Source organism: Leucoraja erinacea, chromosome 26, assembly GCF_028641065.1.
Source record: "Leucoraja erinacea ecotype New England chromosome 26, Leri_hhj_1, whole genome shotgun sequence".
Taxonomy (NCBI): domain Eukaryota; kingdom Metazoa; phylum Chordata; class Chondrichthyes; order Rajiformes; family Rajidae; genus Leucoraja; species Leucoraja erinaceus.
The window spans coordinates 29,405,868-29,424,353 of record NC_073402.1 but is presented as its reverse complement, the minus strand read 5'-3'; the positions used below and the strand labels follow the sequence as shown (position 1 = coordinate 29,424,353).

Sequence of the window (18,486 nt, the reverse complement as noted above, 5' to 3'; positions counted from 1 at the left end):
GCCCTCGCGGTCACGTGGAGAACGTACAGACAGCGCCCGCAACCTTGGACAAACCTGTCCTCTGGCGCTGTAAGGCAGCAACTCCACCGCTGTGCCACCGTGCTGCCCTGTCAGACATGTTCATGGCTAATGCCTTCATTTTATCTCCAAGAACATGAAAGTTACCTCACCAAAATGTTATGCAGTTTTAATAGCATGTATGGCGCACAAATTCAGTACCACCCAAAACTCCTCACGTTTCAAAATCAAAATGGCAGTCTTGTTATTTCCAAACACTTTTAATGACTTTTGATGACTAAAGATAGACAAATTGTTCATCACAGTACAAAAAGGGTACAAAACGTTAAATTACAGGGCTTAAAAATTAAAGGTTTTGAAAAAGATAGGCAGCCATTATCAACCTCTTTTATACTGTACATTTACATCATGTTGTTTCAGAAACAAGGGGCAGTGAAGCCCTGCTGTGCAGATTACCAGGGATCAACATCAGAAGTACTTGTAGCTACAACATTTATGAGTCAGTAGAATGGATAGGAAAACAAACATTTCTGCCACTAAATTGCAAACACCACTCCTAACATGTTCTGGAATAAACGTTGCTGTGTTTGTGATTTCCTATTTTATGTAAAAGACAGGCTACCCTTATCGCTGTTCCATTTTGACTTTGGGGGGCTTGAGAAAACTCCGTTTCTTTTCTTTCTTGGTCTTTTTATTGGCCTGGAAGTTCCTCCAGCTATCCACGCGACCATCTCTGCTCTCCTGTGGCGAAAGGTGCAGAGGTATTAGCACAAAAACACAGAGGACCACGACCGACCGATCTTTATCACGTAGACACAAAAAGCCAGAGTAACAGGCGGTGTCTCTGGGGAGGTGGAATGGGTGACGTTTCGGGCCGAGACCTTTCTTCAGACCTAAAAGTCACAGGAAAGGGAAACGAGAGATATAGACGGAGATGGTGAGAGATATAGAACAATTAATGAAAGATATGCAAAAAAAGTAACGTTAATAAAGAAAACAGGCTGTTCTTTGTGTGAAAACGAGAAGCTAGTATGACTTGGATGGGGGAGTCAGTCTGAAGAAGTGGTTTCGGCCCGAAACGTTGCCTATTGCCTTCGCTCCATGGATGCTGCTGCACCCGCTGAGTTTCTCCAGCATTTTTGTGTACCTTGGATGGGGGAGGGATGGGGAGAGAGGGATTGCCAGGGTTACTTGAAGTTAAGGGGAGTCAATAATCAATATCTTTATCACGTTATCAGTTACATTCCTCCTGAAATATTTTATTGCTTGTATGCCTCGTTGTCATCTTCACCTCAGTCAACAACGAACCATTCTGCATTTCCTCGATCACCATCTGCCATGATCTGTGCTTTTCACACCTTACCCTTCCATATCTCCAGTCTCCCTCTCTCCTGACTCTCAGTCTGAAGGGTCTCGATCTAAAACGGCACACATCCCTTCTCTCCTGAGATACTCCAGCATTTTGTGTCTATCTTCGGTGTGAACCAGCCTCTGCGGTTCCTTCCTACAACGTTAACTATTTTGCATTCAAAATAAAAGCTACTGCTTCGTCTGCAGAACGCTCAGATGCTCTGAAAGGCAGCGGTCACATTGATGGGTGGCAAGGATAGAAGTGACATGCACTCATCACCGTCTCAGTCAGTGTTCTATCTTTGTAAAGATCCAGTGGCATCTACCCTGCCCCTGCAATCTATGCCATAAATGGCACCGGAGGTATCTGACAAGGACAGACACTAAGCAGCATTTATTCTGTGAAAAGCAAGCATACTTCTGGGAGAGTAGTTCGAATACAGCTCCGATTGAAAGCATTTCTCTTGAAGGCTGATCTCAGAGCAGCACCATCTGCATTTTATCTGTAATACACCATGATGGGGATACTTTTGAAACATAATATATTTTTGTTGTTACAGCAGATCAGCCGCCTACAGTAATTTACCAATTTTGAAACAGAAACGCCCTCAAATACCGAACAGAGATGGGGGCGGGGGTGGAGCGGGTGGAGTAGAGGAAACAGTGCAAGATTTAAAGACAGATACACAGTGAAGGACACCCAAATCTGAGCTGTTCTGGTGCTTACTATCAAAGATCCTATAGCGGAGCAAGATAGACCACTCCTGCTAAATGCAATGGGCTGACGTGTAGTACGCAACGGAGCGGAACGTGGGCCTTTTTTTCATCCATTTCAGTAAACGGACCCGACCCGACCCGCAGTGTAATCAACGTTGCGGGGGAACGGTTTGTATTAATAAATTAAAATTCTGAAAATGAGGAGAAGATTTTTACCAAATAACTTTTATTTTTACGAGGATGTTTCCGTAACCGGCCTCCGTCTCCGCACTAGTATCTTTGCTCCGCTACGGGATCTTTGGTGCGGAGACGGAAGCCGGTTACGGAAATGGGGCCGAAAATTACCCACGAATCTGCCCATGACCGTACTACGTCTTTTTCGTTGAGTGATCTACCTTGCTCGCTGTAGGGTCTTTGCTTACTACAGTGATTCGGTCAGATTAGCGCACATGGAATGAGGGAGCCCCAAACTATTTTAAAGACTCAAAACACGCAGACAGGCGCGCAGTTGGAACTTACTGTAACCGCACACATTTCTGGGAAGTTAGAAAAACAAGTGAAGTGGAGACTAAAGGGTCAAGAATGAAGAGTGTTGTATTGGCAGATGTCCCGAATACAACAATGAAATTCTGACAATGTTCCAGATTTTGGGGGAGTCCAGAACCAGGGGCCACAGTTTAAGAATAAGGAGTAAGCCATTTAGAATGGAGACGAGGAAACACTTTTTCTCGCCCTTCAAGCCAGCACTGCCATTCATAGAAACATAGAAAATAGGTGCAGGAGTAGGCCATTCGGCCCTTCGAGCCTGCACCGCCATTCAATGTGATCATGGCTGATCATCCCTAATCAGTATCCTGTACCTGCCTTCTCCCCATATCCCCTGACTCCACTATCTTTCAGAGCCCTATCTAGCTCTCTCTTGAGAGTATCCAGAGAACCCGCCTCCACCGCCCTCTGAGGCAGAGAATTCCACACACTCACAATTCTCTCACAGAGAGTGGTGAGTCTGTGGAATTCTCTGCCTCATAGGGCGGTGGAGGCCGGTTCACTGGATGCTTTCAAGAGAGAGCTAGATAGGGTTCTTAAAAATAGCGGTCAGGGGATATGGGGTGAAGGCAGAAACGGGGTACTGATTGGGGATGATCAGCCATGATCACATTGAATGGCAGAGCTGGCTCGAAGAGCCATATGACTTACTCCTGCACCTATTGCCTGTGGCCCTGGTTCTGGACTCCCCCAACATCGGGAACATGTTTCCTGCCTCTAGCGTGTCCAAGCCCTTAACAATCTTATGTGTTTCATCTTATATACTTTATATAATTTAGACTTATATATAATCTTATTTACTTTAGACTTTAGAGATATAGTGTGGAAACATGCCCTACGGCCCACTGAGTCTGTGCCGACCAGTGATCACCCCGTACACCAGCCTTATTCTATACACTAGAGGCAATTTACAATTTTAACAAAGCCAATTAACGTACAAAGCTGTATGTCATTGGAGTGTGGGAGGAAACTGGAGCACCTGGAGAAAGGAGAACGTACAAACTCCATACAGACAGCACCCGCAGTCAGGATCCAACCGGGGTCTCTGGGTAAGGCAACAGCTCTACCATTGCATTACTTTGCCATCCCTATATAATTCTTGCTGGAGATTCGATCACTTCAAACTTCTCAAAGTGTTTCCAACCCCAACGAGATGACGAATATCATGCCAGTCAAAGATAAACGCAAAATGCCGGAGCAACTCAGCAGGTCAGGCAGCATCTCTGGAGAAAATGGATAGGTGACATGTCGGGCCGAGATCCTTCTTCGTTGTGTGTCGGGTCAGGACACTTCCAGAGCTCCTGGTGTGGAAGGAGTGGATGCGAAAGTAGGATAACTTAGATATGGTGATCGATGGTCGGCATGGACTTGGTGGGCCAAAGGGCCTGGTTCCAAGCTGTGCCTCTCAACTAAACCAAAGTAAGGAAGGCGATGACAAATATAGAACAATTTCCCATTTGCCCTCTTGATGAGCTCAACACCAAGAGGAAGTGTGTTGGGGAGGGGTAGAGTCTTGTGGCGAGGAAGAAGGTCGTGAAACCGTGAGTCATTTAGCAAGGTTACTTTTTTTAGAAAAGGTTTTGGAGAAACAAAGCATCTCCACAGCAACTTCTGTGTTCTCATGTTCCCCACGGCAATCCCCAGAAGTTATGTAAGAATGTCATTGTCCTATCTGGGACACATGACAATAAAACTCTCTTGTCTATTGACTATTGTCCATGACTTCCACACACACACATAACAGAGGGGCTCAAACAGTTGGCAGAAAAATACACCCCAATAAAATGTGTTCAAAGCGAATGGTATGTTGGAATTTATAACAAGAGGAATCGAATATAGGAGCAAAGAGGTCCTTCTGCAGTTGTACAGAGCCCTAGTGAGACCAAACCTGGAGTATTGCGTGCAGTTTGGGTCCCCTAATTTGAGGAAAGACATTCTTGCTATTGCTATAAACTATGCAGCGTAGGTTAATTCCCGGGATGGCGGGACTGTCGCATGCTGAGAGAATGGAGCGGCTGGGCTTGTACACTCTGGAGTTTAGAAGGGTGAGAGGGGATCTCATTGAAGCATATAAGGTTGTTAAGGGTTTGGACACGCTAGAGGCAGGAAACATGTTCCCGATGTTTGGGGGGTCCAGAACCAGGGGCCACAGTTTAAGAATAAGGAGTAAGCCATTTAGAACGGAGACGAGGAAACACTTTTTCTCGCCCTTCAAGCCAGCACTGCCATTCATAGAAACATAGAAAATAGGTGCAGGAGTAGGCCATTCGGCCCTTCGAGCCTGCACCGCCATTCAATGTGATCATGGCTGATCATCCCTAATCAGTATCCTGTACCTGCCTTCTACCCATATCCCGACTCCGCTATCTTTCAGAGCCCTACCTAGCTCTCTCTTGAGAGTATCCAGAGAAACCACCTCTACCTGAGGCATAGAATTCCACACACTCACAATTCTCTGTGAGAAAAAGTGTTTCCTCGTCTCCGTTCTAAATGGCTTGCCCCTTATTCTTAAACTGTGGCCCCTGGTTCTGGACTGGAATGCGGAGCAGAACAACAAACAGTCAACCATGTCATCTCTGGGTACCCGCTCTACCACCCACCAAATGGTGCTCTGTCAGGGCCTGGCAGACATTAACTATTCCTTTGGTTTTTTGTGTTTCTTTCGCAAGAAGAGGAGGGCACATCCTCCACCCTGCTTGCTGACATCCTTAGATTTGCTCACCATGCAAATGAAATGAAATTGTCTTTAAAATTCATCCAGAAGGAAATTTACATACAAATTTGGAACTTGCAACCCACTGGGCATTTTAATTATAGTCTGCTTCTTTATAATTTATCATCTAATTTTCTATCTGAAATAGATCAATTTTAAGGCTATTTCAAGACATTAAATTAATATATTTTTTTAACATAATTTACTGGACCTCAATGTCGAGTTAGTTAATAAACTAAATTGGCTTTTCAAAAGCCATTCTCAGTAAGAGCGAGGACCAGAACAACTATATATTGTTGCATAAACCTTTCCATGAGATAAAGACAGGGAATTGTTAGGGTCTTACAAACCTCGAAATTTTTCTGCCACTCTTTATCCCGTTTGACTTTCTCTTCCTGTTCGATTTCTTCTTCTCTTTGTCGTTTCCTGGATGATAAAATAGATGCAATGAATGAAAATTAATTCAACATACTGTTTGCCTGTTGCTGGGTAACATCAAATGGATTTCAGTCCTCGATCTATTACAACACAGACACGCAGTTATGTGTAGGAAGGAAATTGCAGATGCTGGTTTAATCCGTAGACACAAAATGCTGGAGTAACTCAGCGGGACAGGCAGCATCTCCGGAGAAATGGAATAGGTGACCCAAAACGTCTATCTCATACACACAGAGTTATGATAATTTCCACATCCTCTCCCCACCTCTACACAATGGTCAGAAAGCACAAAGACAGACACAAAATATTGCAGTAACTCAGCGGGTCAGGCAGTATCAGAGATGTAGATAGAGATTGTAGTAGATCAGGGATAATGCCTGGCCCGCTGAGTTACTCCATTCAGCATATTGCGTCTATCAGTATCTGCACTTCCTTCCTACCCATGCACAAAATTGTATTTCCTTAATGAGATGAGATAATGGCCAAAAACCCATTCAATTTCATTCCAGAGCTGGTCATTAACCACAGGAAAGAAAAAGGTAACGATTTGACGGTAGCAGGAGCGAGAATTGCAAAAGATATAAACGGCCACAGAAAGACTTATTTTAGCTTTAACAATTCTCTACGGGAACAGGATTGGCAATTTGAAGACATAAAAAACAAAACAAATCTGAATCAAGAAATGGCTCGGAAAAATAAAATAGGTTTTCAAATGCATGCATCCATTCTAATGTCATTAACATAGCATAGCATTCCAGAACACAGGAGGCAGCACGGTGGCGTAGCGGTAGTGTTGCTGCCTTACAGCGCCAGAGACCCGGGTTCAATCCTGACTACAGGTGCTATCTGTACAAAGTTTACACATTCTCCCTGTACCCACGTGGGCTTTCCCCGGGTGCTCCGGTTTCCAGTTTCATCCCACACTACAAAAATGTACAGGTTTGCAGGTTAATTGGCTTCGGTAAAAATTGTAAATTATCCCTGATGTGTAGGATAGTGCTAGTGTACGGCGCGGGCTCGGTGGGCCGAAGGGCCTGTTTCCGCACGGTATCTCTAAACTAAACATGAAAAGCACAAAAAATTGATATCCGGCAACACACCCACGTCTTAGAATCCGGTCTCTTTGACCTTGGCTTGATGCCTCTCGAGTTAGGGGGATACATTTTAAGAATTGTGGGTCTTGGCAGATCTGGGAATGATTAACTGATGGGCAAGAGGGCCAAACTAAAGATGAAGCAAAGAGGGTTAGAAGGCTGGAAGAAGGTTCAAGCGGAACAGCAGTTTTACATTGGATGCTGCAGAACTCGATGCATCAAGTTCAGTGTTTAGTTTAGTTTAGTTTAGATATACAGCATGGAAACAGGCCCTACGGCCCACCGAGTCTGCACCGACCAACAATCCCCACACATTAACACTATCCTGCACACACTAGGGACAATTTACACTTATACCAAGCCAATTAACCTACACACCTGCACGTCTTTGGAGTGTGGGAGGAAACTGAAGATCTTGGAGAAAACCCACGCAGGTCACAGGGTGAACGTGCAAACACCATACAGACAAGCACCTGTAGTCAGGATCGTACCCAGGTATCTGGCCCTGTGAGGCAGCAGCTCTACCGCAGCATGGGTTGGAAGATATATTGGAAAATCAATGAAATGTGAATAGTTTGAAGGAGCTCATTTTGAACTGAGAGTCAATTACACACTGCTCAGCATGTGCAGTCTATTTCTGAGATACGATGAACATTTTCAGCTTATTGGAGACAGACTGCTTAGGACAATAAGTTTCAAAGCAATTCCATACCTCTCATGCATGTCTTTGGCTTCACGTTCCTTCCTTTTAATTTCCAGCTCAGCAAACAACTTCATTGTTTGTTTGTGCACTGATTGCTTGAACTGGTAAGATTTAAAGAAAACAAAAAGATTGAATAGCGACAGCTTCAGATAGAACAGGCAGCTAGCGCTAAATTGACCGAGCTATTGTCATAATGTTTAAGAAGGAGCTGCAGATGCTGGAAAATCAAAGGTAGACAAAAATGCTGGAGAAACTCAGCGGGTGCGGCAGCATCTATGGAGCGAAGGGAATAGGCGACGTTTCGGGCCGAGACCCTTCTTCAGACTATTGTCAAACATGTTTTGCAAAGGAGGACACTCGGTCATGAATTCCATCTGCTTATCAGGATCAATTCAAATCAGCAATTATATGTGGTATTTCAGTATATTTCAGTCGAGACCCTTCCTGAAACGTCACCCATTCCTTCTCTCCAGAGATACTGCCTGTCCCGCTGAGTTACACCAACATTTCGAGTTCGACGCTGGTCGACGTGGACTGGGTGGGCCGCAGGGACTGTTTCCGCGCTGTGTCTCGAAACTAAACTAAAAACGGAACTCTTTGATGCATGGAGTTTTTTTGCACAAATCTTACAGCTCCATGATAACGTTGACCAGTCTCCCCATGTTCACTTTAGCCTGATGGACATTGAAGGGCCAGGCGTGGTGGAGACACCCCTCAAACGAGGGGAGGATATCACCCCAGGGGACCACGAGTCGCAAAGGTGCCGGGTATATGATAGTACGCTGAACACTACCAAAGACACAGCACAGTGGCGCAGTGATACAGCTACTCCTTCACAGCGCCAGAGACCCAGGTTCGATCCTGACTATGGGTGCTGTCTGTACGGAGTTTGTACGTTCTCCCCGTGACCTGTGTGGGGTTTTGCTGAGATCTGAGGTTTTCCTCCTATACTACAAAGACGTACAGGTTTGTAGTTTCATTTACTTAGGCAAAATTGTAAATTGTCCCTAGTGTGTGGCATAGTGTTAGTGTGCCTAGAACCTGGAGACCAGGGCAATGATCCCCAAAAAAGACACAAAGTGCTGGGGTAACTCAAACAGGTCAGGCAGCATCTCTGGTGAACATGGACAGCTGACGTTTCGGGTCAGGATTCTGCTGTTTGTTCTACCTCTATTGTTGACTCCTCAATTTTTACAAAGAGCTTCACTTTCTTTGAAAGAAAGGACACAAAAAGTTGGAATAACTCAGCGGGTCAGGCAGTTTCAAGAGAGAGTTAGATTTAGCTCTTAGGGCTAAAGGAATTAAGGGATATGGGGGAAAAGCAGGAACAGGGTACTGATTTTAGATGATCAGCCAAGATCATATTGAATGGTGGCGCTGGCTTGAAGGGCCGAATGGCCTACTCCTGCACCTGTTTTTCTATGTTTCTATCACTGGAGAAAATGTAAGCTACCCATTTTCTCCAGAGATGCTGCCTGACCAGCTGAGTTCCTCTAGCATTTTGTGTCTATCTTTGGTATAAAACAGCATCTACTGTTCCTTTTTTTAATTATATTTCATTTTCTTCTACCATACCAACCATTAACAATTATAAAAGCATTACCCACTGTCTGTGTTCTAATGCAAATTGGCTCATTTAATTTCTCTAAAGGGCCTGTCCCATTTAGGCGATTTTTTGGGTACCTGCCGGCGACTGCCTTAGTCGTAGCAGGTCGCCAAAAAAGCGGCGACTGGACCTCCCCCCCCCCACGACAATGTCTAGACAATGTCTACGACAAGCTACAACAACCTACAACCTAGTCGAGGTCAAGCTACGGCAAGCGACCCATTAGGAAGTCCACCTGCGACCACACCTATGACAACCCACGACCACACAGGCAACAACCCACGACAACCAAAATCAACCTACGTCCACCTGCGACAAGCTACGACGAGGAACGACCATGTCGGCGACAACGGAAGACAATTGAACACAATTCAGTTGCCGATTCCAGTCGCCAGTTGACGTAGGTAGTTGCCAATGGGAATTTGCCGAAGTCAACACCGGCAACAACCTACACCTATGTCAGGAGCAGTCAAGCTACGCTCATTGGCATCAAGCCCACTGTTGCCGAAAATCGTTGAACATGCTGAAAATCCAGCGGCGACCAGAAAGACTCTTTGGGCGACTGAGGAGACTACTCACGACCATACAGGCGACACACCGGCAGCCATATGGCGGCAGCCTAGTCGCGTGTAGTCGCCTAAAAAATAGTCTAAGTGGGACAGGCCCTTAACTACCTAGCTCCCCTCCACCAAGTATTCCTGAACAACCCGCTCTGGTAGACCCTCCAATTGTTAATTAAAGCATCGTGCTGAGACTATTATCTAAATGGTGGCCGACTAGGAAAAGGGGAGATGCAGCGAGACCTGGGTGTCATGGTACACCAGTCATTGAAAGTAGGCATGCAGGTGCAGCAGGCAGTGAAGAAAGCGAATGGTATGTTAGCTTTCATAGCAAAAGGATTTGAGTATAGGAGCAGGGAGGTTCTACTGCAGTTGTACAGGGTCTTGGTGAGACCACACCTGGAGTATTACGTACAGTTTTGGTCTCCAAATCTGAGGAAGGACATTATTGCCATAGAGGGAGTGCAGAGAAGGTTCACCACTGATTCCTAGGATGTCAGGACTGTCTTATGAAGAAAGACTGGATAGACTTGGTTTATACTCTCTAGAATTTAGGAGATTGAGAGGGGATCTTATAGAAATTTACAAAATTCTTAAGGGGTTGGACAGGCTAGATGCAGGAAGATTGCTCCCGATGTTGGGGCAGTCCAGGACAAGGGGTCACAGCTTAAGGATAAGGGGGAAATCCTTTAAAACCGAGATGAGAAGAACTTTTTTCACACAGAGAGTGGTGAATCTCTGGAACTCTCTGCCACAGAGGGTAGTTGAGGCCAGTTCATTGGCTATATTTAAGAGGGAGTTAGATGTGGCCCTTGTGGCTAAGGGGATCAGAGGGTATGGAGAGAAGGCAGGTACGGGATACTGAGTTGGATGATCAGCCATGATCATATTGAATGGCGGTGCAGGCTCGAAGGGCCGAATGGCCTACTCCTGCACCTAATTTCTATGTTTCTATGAGAGGTTTTAGTTTATTTTGAGGGGATAAGAGACCAATTTACACTTCTGTTCCCGAATTAAACACCCTCATTTTTAAAATAAACTAAAGAAAAACAATTTCTGGACAAGATGTATGAACATTGTCTTGCAGAAATAATTTGCAATATTTTATCCATGGGTCTTCATAACATTTTACTGCAATGCGTTTGATAGAATCGTATTGCATTTAATGTATTAAAGCTAAAATTAGTTTTAGATAAAGCACCCGATGAACGATTCCACAAAAAATAGATTTCTCACATACGAGGCTAGAAAATGGTTCTGTTTGAAGATAAATGGTTAGAAATAAGCAGTTGTAACCCTGGTATTGCTCACTTTGGCTAGCAGTGAAGCAGGCGATTACAGTGCAGCCTCTGCATACAGCTGCTAAATGTTCAATCTTTTTAAGTACCTAATTTCACACTTTATACGCCAGCAGGGCTAAAAGTATTCACTCCATCACCCAAACCCCCAATTTAAATGCAAGGCGCATAATAACAATCTATAAAACTCAATCCTAATAATACTATTGATTGCCATAATTGATGTTTTTACCATTTCAGCATCATCTTCTTCCACAATAGGTTGCTTGCCTTCTTTCTTTAACGCCTTCCTTTTCTCTTTCATCTAAAATAAAAATAAATGCAAGGTAAAGGAAGATACGACAACAGGTCATTGACTCTGCACGACTTTCAATTCTAATTTCCTGAACGTTTTAGCACATATGCTAATTCGCAATCCAGTCAAAATAAAACTGGATTTGGATCAGGAAGGTCACAAACTATTCCTCAGGTGCTTGGGATAACCGAGAAATGAAGCTGAAGGATTAGTTAATGGTGTTGGACGGAATCACAGATGCTGGTTTCAGACACAAAAACCTTGAGCAGCTCATTCTGTGAGTGCAGGGGAGCTATCTAGTGGCAAAACAAGGAACTGCTGACTCTAAATTTAAAGTGGAAAAGGTACAGAAATAACTGGTCAGAGGTATTGAATTTATTTGTCATTCAGACCTTGTTGCCATGTCATACATATAATAAAAAAAGACAGAAACGCACAATAAACACAAATTTAACATCCACCACAGTGAGTTCACCAGGCACCTCCTCACTGTGATGGAAGGCAAAAGTCCTTAAGTCTTTGTCTCTTCCCTCCTTGTTCTCCCTCTGCGCTGAGGCGATCCAGTTGTTGATCCATCAGATGTTGTGACCCCGCCGGGCGATGGCAAGTAATGTCAGTCCCGCGGCTGAATCCAAGCTCCGCGAACGGGCCTGTTCAAACTCCGAGGCCCGGGGTGGTCGAAGCTGCAGCCCTCCAGTCCAGCGGACGCAGCTGTTGTTGCTGTTTTCATTCGTTCTCTGATCTCACCAATAACTATACTTGCCCCCACCCGGGTTTTATGACCACTAACACCTCGTTAGCAAGCTACGGGAAGTTGGCAGGGTAGATTCTCAATGGTAGGGTCATCTGGCAGGAGAATCTAGAAACTGCGCAATCTCAGGACAAGAGGTCAGCCGTTTTAGGACCACGTTGAGGAGACATTTCGCGAATCGGAAGGGTTGTAGACCTTGTACTACATCGGATCCGAGGGCTGAAGATATTCATTACTGTAGGTAGACAAAAATGCTGGAGAAACTCAGCGGGTGAGGCAGCATCTATGGAGCGAAGGAATAGGTGACGTTTCAGGTCTCGACCCGAAACGTCACCTATTCCTTCGCTCCATAGATGCTGCCTCACCCGCTGAGTTGCTCCAGCATTTTTGTCTACCTTCGATTTTCCAGCATCTGCAGTTCTTTCTTAAACATATTCATTACTGTGATCAGTCGGTATTGGACCCACGCATGGAATTACGGAAATATGGATATCACACAGAAAAAGTGACCTTCAGATTATAACTTGGGTGGGTATATAGAACCAGATTATAACTTACAGGTGTCTATCTTCAAATCATGACTGAGCTGGTATTGCACTGTATTGCTGCATAGGTTCAAGGCAACTTGTGGCTTAATCCTCCTTATAATTTTATGGACAAACCAGACTATGGCTAACTTAGTGTTACATAGAAACATAGAAAATAGGTGCAGGAGTAGACCACTTGGCCCTTCGAGCCAGCGCCGACAGTCAATATGATCATGGCTGATCATCCAAAATCAGTGTTGGTTTATAGTTGGAAGAACCACCACTCTATTAACAGTCTGAACACCAGACTGATTCCTGGGATGTCAGGCCTTTCATATGAAGAAAGACTGGATAGACTTGGCTTGTACTCGCTAGAATTTAGAAGATTGAGGGGGGATCTTATAGAAACTTATTAAATTCTTAAGGGGTTGGACAGGCTAGATGCAGGAAGATTGTTCTCGATGTTGGGGAAGTCCAGAACAAGGGGCCACACACACAGTTTAAGGATAAGGGGGAAATCTTTTAGGGCCGAGATAAGAAAAACATTTTTCACACAGAGAGTGGTGAATCTGTGGAATTCTCTGCAACAGAATGTAGTTGAGGCCAGTTCATTGGCTATATTTAAGAGGGAGTTAGATGTGGCCCTTGTGGCTAAAGGGATCAGGGGGTAGGGAGAGAAGGAAGTTAAGGATACTGAGTTGGATGATCAGCCATGATCATATTGAATGGCGGTGCAGGCTCGAAGGGCCGAATGGCCCACTCCTGCACCTATTTTCTATGTTTCTATGAAGAAGGGTCTCAGCCCAAAACGACACCCATTCCTTCTCACCAGAGATGCTGCCTGTCCCGCTGAGTTACTCCAGCTTTTTATGTCTATCTTCACTCTAACATATCCCATACTCTCCCGATATCCACTTACAGGTCTTACATGAAAAATAGGACTTCTTCTTAACCTTAAATGATACGCCATTTCTCTTATCTGTTGTATTAACCAACTTTGATTAGAAAATGGAGTGCTAGTTTGACCCTGATGAAGTTTGCTGCTTTAGATTATAAAAAAAGATCGAGTCACAAAATTGATTAAATGGGAGGAGATAGTGTTTGTTTTTACTTCTCAAATATAAAGGTATAGAACTGCTACATCATAAAAGTCAACTCCAGTTAAACCTTTAATGAGATTAAACAGCAGAAGAACAAATAGCAGGCATGAAAGTTACATTCAAATAACTTTAAAAATAATATTTGTAGAAAAGCTTCAAGTTGAAATGGTTATACATGACAGTAATAAGTTAATGGTTTGCATAGTCATCACGTTCATTCTAATGTGTAGGAAGGAACTGCAGCTGCTGCTTTAAACCGAAGATAGCCACAAAAAGCTGGAGAAATTCAGCAGGACAGGCAGCATCTCTGGAGAGAAGGAATGGGTGATGTTACGGGTTTGAACAGACAATAATAGACAATAGGTGCAGGAGTAGGCCATTCGGCCCTTCGAGCCAGCGCCGCCATTCACTGATCCTTCTTGATCATCCACATCAAGAAGGATCTCAACCCGAAATGTTACCCATTCCTTCTCTCCAGAGATGCTGCCTGTCCCGCTGAGTTACTCCAGCTTTCTATGTTCATTCTAATTATCCCTGCAGTGTACTCCGATTCTTTAAAAAAAATTGAATTTGCACAAAGGGTGGTGGGTATATAGAACGAGCTGCCACAGGAGGTAGTTGAGGCAGGGACTATCGTAACGTTGAAGAAACCACAGATGATTGTGGTGTCTAGGACAGGAACATTTTCCTATACGATATTAGAATTAAGGCACTATTTTGAAATATCAAACTTAATAAATCCAACAAATGCTTGAAACAGTATTGATCCATCTTACACACAATAGGGACAATTTACATTTATACCAAGCATATCAACCTACAAACCTGTACGTCTTTGGAGTGTGGGAGGAAACCGAAGATCTCGGAGAAAACCCATGTGGGTCACGGGGAGAACGTGCAAACTCCGTACAGACAGCACCCTTCGTGGGGATTGAACCCAGGTCTCCGGCATTGCAAGCAGTGTAAGGCAGCAACTTTACCTCTGCACCACCTACACAATGTCTATACAAGTACTTTACAGTTGCCAGCTTGACCTATATTATGCCACATGGTCTACTAGGGGGGGGGGGGGGGGGGGGGGGGGGGGGGGGGGGGGGGGGGGGGGGGCAAAGAACCATTTTGTCTGTGCTAAATAAGCCCCAATGAGATAATGCCCCAATGAGTGAATGTTCCTGCCTTCACCTTAAAGACTTAAATTGAGCTTAATGTACATTCCAAGCAGTAACATCTAGCTTTTTCTTCCCATATCACAGGGCTTGGGTGTTTTATCAAATGCTACTGACCATACATTTCAAACCTTAGCATGTGCATTATAAACCTGGGGTTTATATCAGCATTATAGTGCTACAACAAAAGCAAATGGGGACACGAGACATTTATGTTTCGGGGGCACAATGGCAAAGAGTGCATAAAGAACAAATCCTTTTATTGGGGGTTCAGTATTGATGTGGATAGAGAACTGGCTGGCAAACAGGAAGCAAAGAGTAGGAGTAAACGGGTCCTTTTCACAATGACAGGAAGTGACTAGTGGGATACATAAGGCTCAGTGCTGGGACCCCAGCTATTTACAATATATATTAATGATCTGGATGAGGGAATTGAAGGCAATATCTCCAAGTTTGCGGATGACACTAAGCTGGGGGGCAGTGTTAGCTGTGAGGAGGATGCTAGGAGACTGCAAGGTGACTTGGATAGGCTGGGTGAGTGGGCAAATGTTTGGCAGATGCAGTATAATGTGGATAAATGTGAGGTCATCCATTTTGGTGGCAAAAACAGGAAAGCAGGCTATTATCTAAATGGTGGCCGACTAGGAAAAGGGGAGATGCAGCGAGACCTGGGTGTCATGGTACACCAGTCATTGAAAGTAGGCATGCAGGTGCAGCAGACAGTGAAGAAAGCGAATGGTATGTTAGCTTTCATAGCAAAAGGATTTGAGTATAGGAGCAGGGAGGTTTTACTGCAGTTGTACAGGGTCTTGGTGAGACCACACCTGGAGTATTGCATACAGTTTTGGTCACCAAATCTGAGGAAGGGCATTATTGCCATAGAGGGAGTGCAGAGAAGGTTCACCAGACTGATTCCTGGGATGTCAGGACTGTCTTTTGAAGAAAGGCTGGATAGACTTGGTTTATACTCTCTAGAATTTAGGAGATTGAGAGGGGATCTTATAGAAACTTACAAAATTCTTAAGGGGTTGGACAGGCTAGATGCAGGAAGATTGCTCCCGATGTTGGAGAAGTCCAGGACAAGGGGTCATAGCTTAAGGATAAGGGGGAAATCCTTTAAAACCGAGATGAGAAGAACATTTTTCACACAGAGAGTGGTGAATCTCTGGAACTCTCTGCCACAGAGGGTAGTCGAGGCCAGTTCATTGGGTATATTTAAGAGGGAGTTAGGTGTGGCCCTTGTGGCTAAGGGGATCAGAGGGTATGGAGAGAAGGCAGGTACGGGATACTGAGTTGGATGATCAGCCATGATCATATTGAATGGCGGTGCAGGCCTACTCCTGCACCTAATTTCTATGTTTCTATGTCTATGTTTATCGTTAAATAAACTTTCAAAATCAAGAGGAACCTGCGACATCAACAAAAGTACCAATGGTATTCTCCATTCAGGGTTAAGCCGGCAGGGTCGATGCAAGCTTACATTGTGTTCTATCGTTTCCCTTGCTGCCTGTATCACATCAATGGCACGTTTCTTCTGTTCTGGCTCCATTAGCATCTTATGAGCTTTGTCCACAGCTATGGAATGACAAAAGAGTCAGGATTTAATTTAAGAGTGTATACACCATGTTTGTGATCTGCACCTTGTGCTCAAAACACAAGACAGTTCTGGGTCTCCTTGAGAAAAGGCAAAATACGTGGATAGGGTGAAAAACAAGGACACAAAGTGCTGGAGTAACTCAGCGGGTCAGGCAGCATCTCTTCAGAACATGGATAGATGGCGTAGACACAAAATGCTGAGACAGACAGCATCTCTGGAGAAAAGGAACGGGTGACGTTTCGGGTCGAGATGCTGCCTGTCCTGGCTGAGTTGCTCCAGCATTTTGTATCTACCTTCAATTTAAACCAGCATGCGCAGTTCGTCAGGCAATCTTCAGGCACCTAGGTTACTTTTTCCAACTTCTAGCTGAGGGGCAAGAAGGACAATTGTGCCCTGACTAGAACAGAGCGTTATCTTTGAAGTCTTGAACAATTGAGTACTGCTCAAATCAAGATCACTCGAATATGCATAAACATGGAATCTTTCTGGTCATTTAACTGCAGGCCATCTTATCCAAGTTAGCTGTGACTCTGGCCTAACACCCGTCTGTGTTGGTTGCATGAGGGTTATTGGACGGTCTGACCTATAAATATTCCGCACTAGAATCCTGAATTTAACCAAAATATTTTGATTCAACTGATCTACAAACCAAAAAGAATCCTTCGTCAAAACACATTAAAAAAAACGTTACATCATCTTAATATGTAACTCCTCAAATAAATGCAATGATATTCCACAAAGAAACTGCACTATTGTTGTCAATCTTCTTCCGTTCGTGAATGGACACAAAAAGCGGGAGTAACTCAGCGGGTCAGACAGCATCTCTGGAGAAAAGGAATAGGTAACTCCTCTGGCCCGCTGAGTAACTCCGGCATTTTGTGTCTATCTTCGGTTTAAAACAGCATCTGCAGTTCCTTCCGACGTATTTCTGCCCATCGTGATTGTGTTTCCTTACCTTCAAAAGCCTTCTGTGCTCGTTCTGGGTCATCTTGATTTTTGTCTGGATGGACCAGGATTGAGAGCTGGAATGATGAAGAAGATTCCTTGTGACATGTGCATTATTAAAAATATTGCAACTATAGAGACACGCAAAAACAAAAATCACCAGAACTGCACACACGGCCAGAGAATACACAATTCAATTTGTGAAATACTTTATTCTTTTTTTTTTAAATAAATGCTTGTACTTTTTTCCCCTTTCTATTCTTCACCTTTCAAGTCTTTCAATTTTCCAATTCCCCAAGCAATTTTGATTTGCTTATCAAAAACTTAAATATGTTAAAAATAAACCTCCTCATGCTTCTTTCTCCCCAAGATGAAAACACAAGATTTGTTTTCCTTTCCCCGCTCCAACCATTGTAAAACTGAGAGGATTCCAAATCACTTCCCGCATCAATTATATGAAGGATGCCAAATAAACCTTGGCTCAGGTCTGCTTAGAAACGTGGCAGAACTGGTTGTAGGAAACATGGACACTGTGAGCCAGGGTTTTGCCAATGACCCGAAGATAAGACACAAAAAGCTGGAGTAACTCCGCGGGCCAGGCAGCATCTCTGGAGAGAAGGAATGGGTGATGTTTCGGGTAGAGACCCTTCTTCTCTCATTCCTTCCCTCCAGAGATGCTGCCTGTCCCCGCTGAGTTACCCCAGGATCTTGTGTCCAACTTTGGTTTAAACCCAGCATCCGCAGTTCCTTCCAACACATCTTGCCATGACCCTATATGCCAAGCTTTATTTAAACAATACACTTATTTGTATGCCAATTATTTCTTGTCATTCAAATAAATGCCAATATTCAGGTATTTGAATACAATGGCATTAAAAAGCAACAATTCCCAATTGATGAAGCCAAAAACAAAAGCAAGAAAGCTAGTGTTAAATACCATCGAGATACCCATTAGACATCAGGAGTACTACAAGCAGGCTGGGAGGCACAACTTGAGAAAGATACATGGATAGCTGGACTTCAAGAATTAAATTATAGAATTACATAAATTTCTGATTGAAC

The 18,486-nt window shown here is 44.1% G+C and overlaps 1 protein-coding gene across 1 annotated transcript in view; it reads right to left on the bottom strand.

Annotated features, from left to right (window-relative positions):
• Window positions 1-259: 259 nt before the first annotated feature.
• The window catches only part of dnajc8 (DnaJ (Hsp40) homolog, subfamily C, member 8), a 30,444-nt gene continuing 12,217 nt past the window's right edge, over window positions 260-18,486 (bottom strand). Inside the window, exons 4-9 of the mRNA XM_055656602.1 lie at window positions 17,435-17,501; window positions 16,363-16,457; window positions 11,276-11,347; window positions 7,589-7,680; window positions 5,695-5,770; window positions 260-759 (exon numbers count right to left, since the gene is read on the bottom strand). Of these exons, the coding sequence (XP_055512577.1) occupies window positions 643-759; window positions 5,695-5,770; window positions 7,589-7,680; window positions 11,276-11,347; window positions 16,363-16,457; window positions 17,435-17,501 (519 nt within the window). The 3' untranslated portion in view covers window positions 260-642. The remainder of the gene's footprint in view (window positions 760-5,694; window positions 5,771-7,588; window positions 7,681-11,275; window positions 11,348-16,362; window positions 16,458-17,434; window positions 17,502-18,486) is intronic.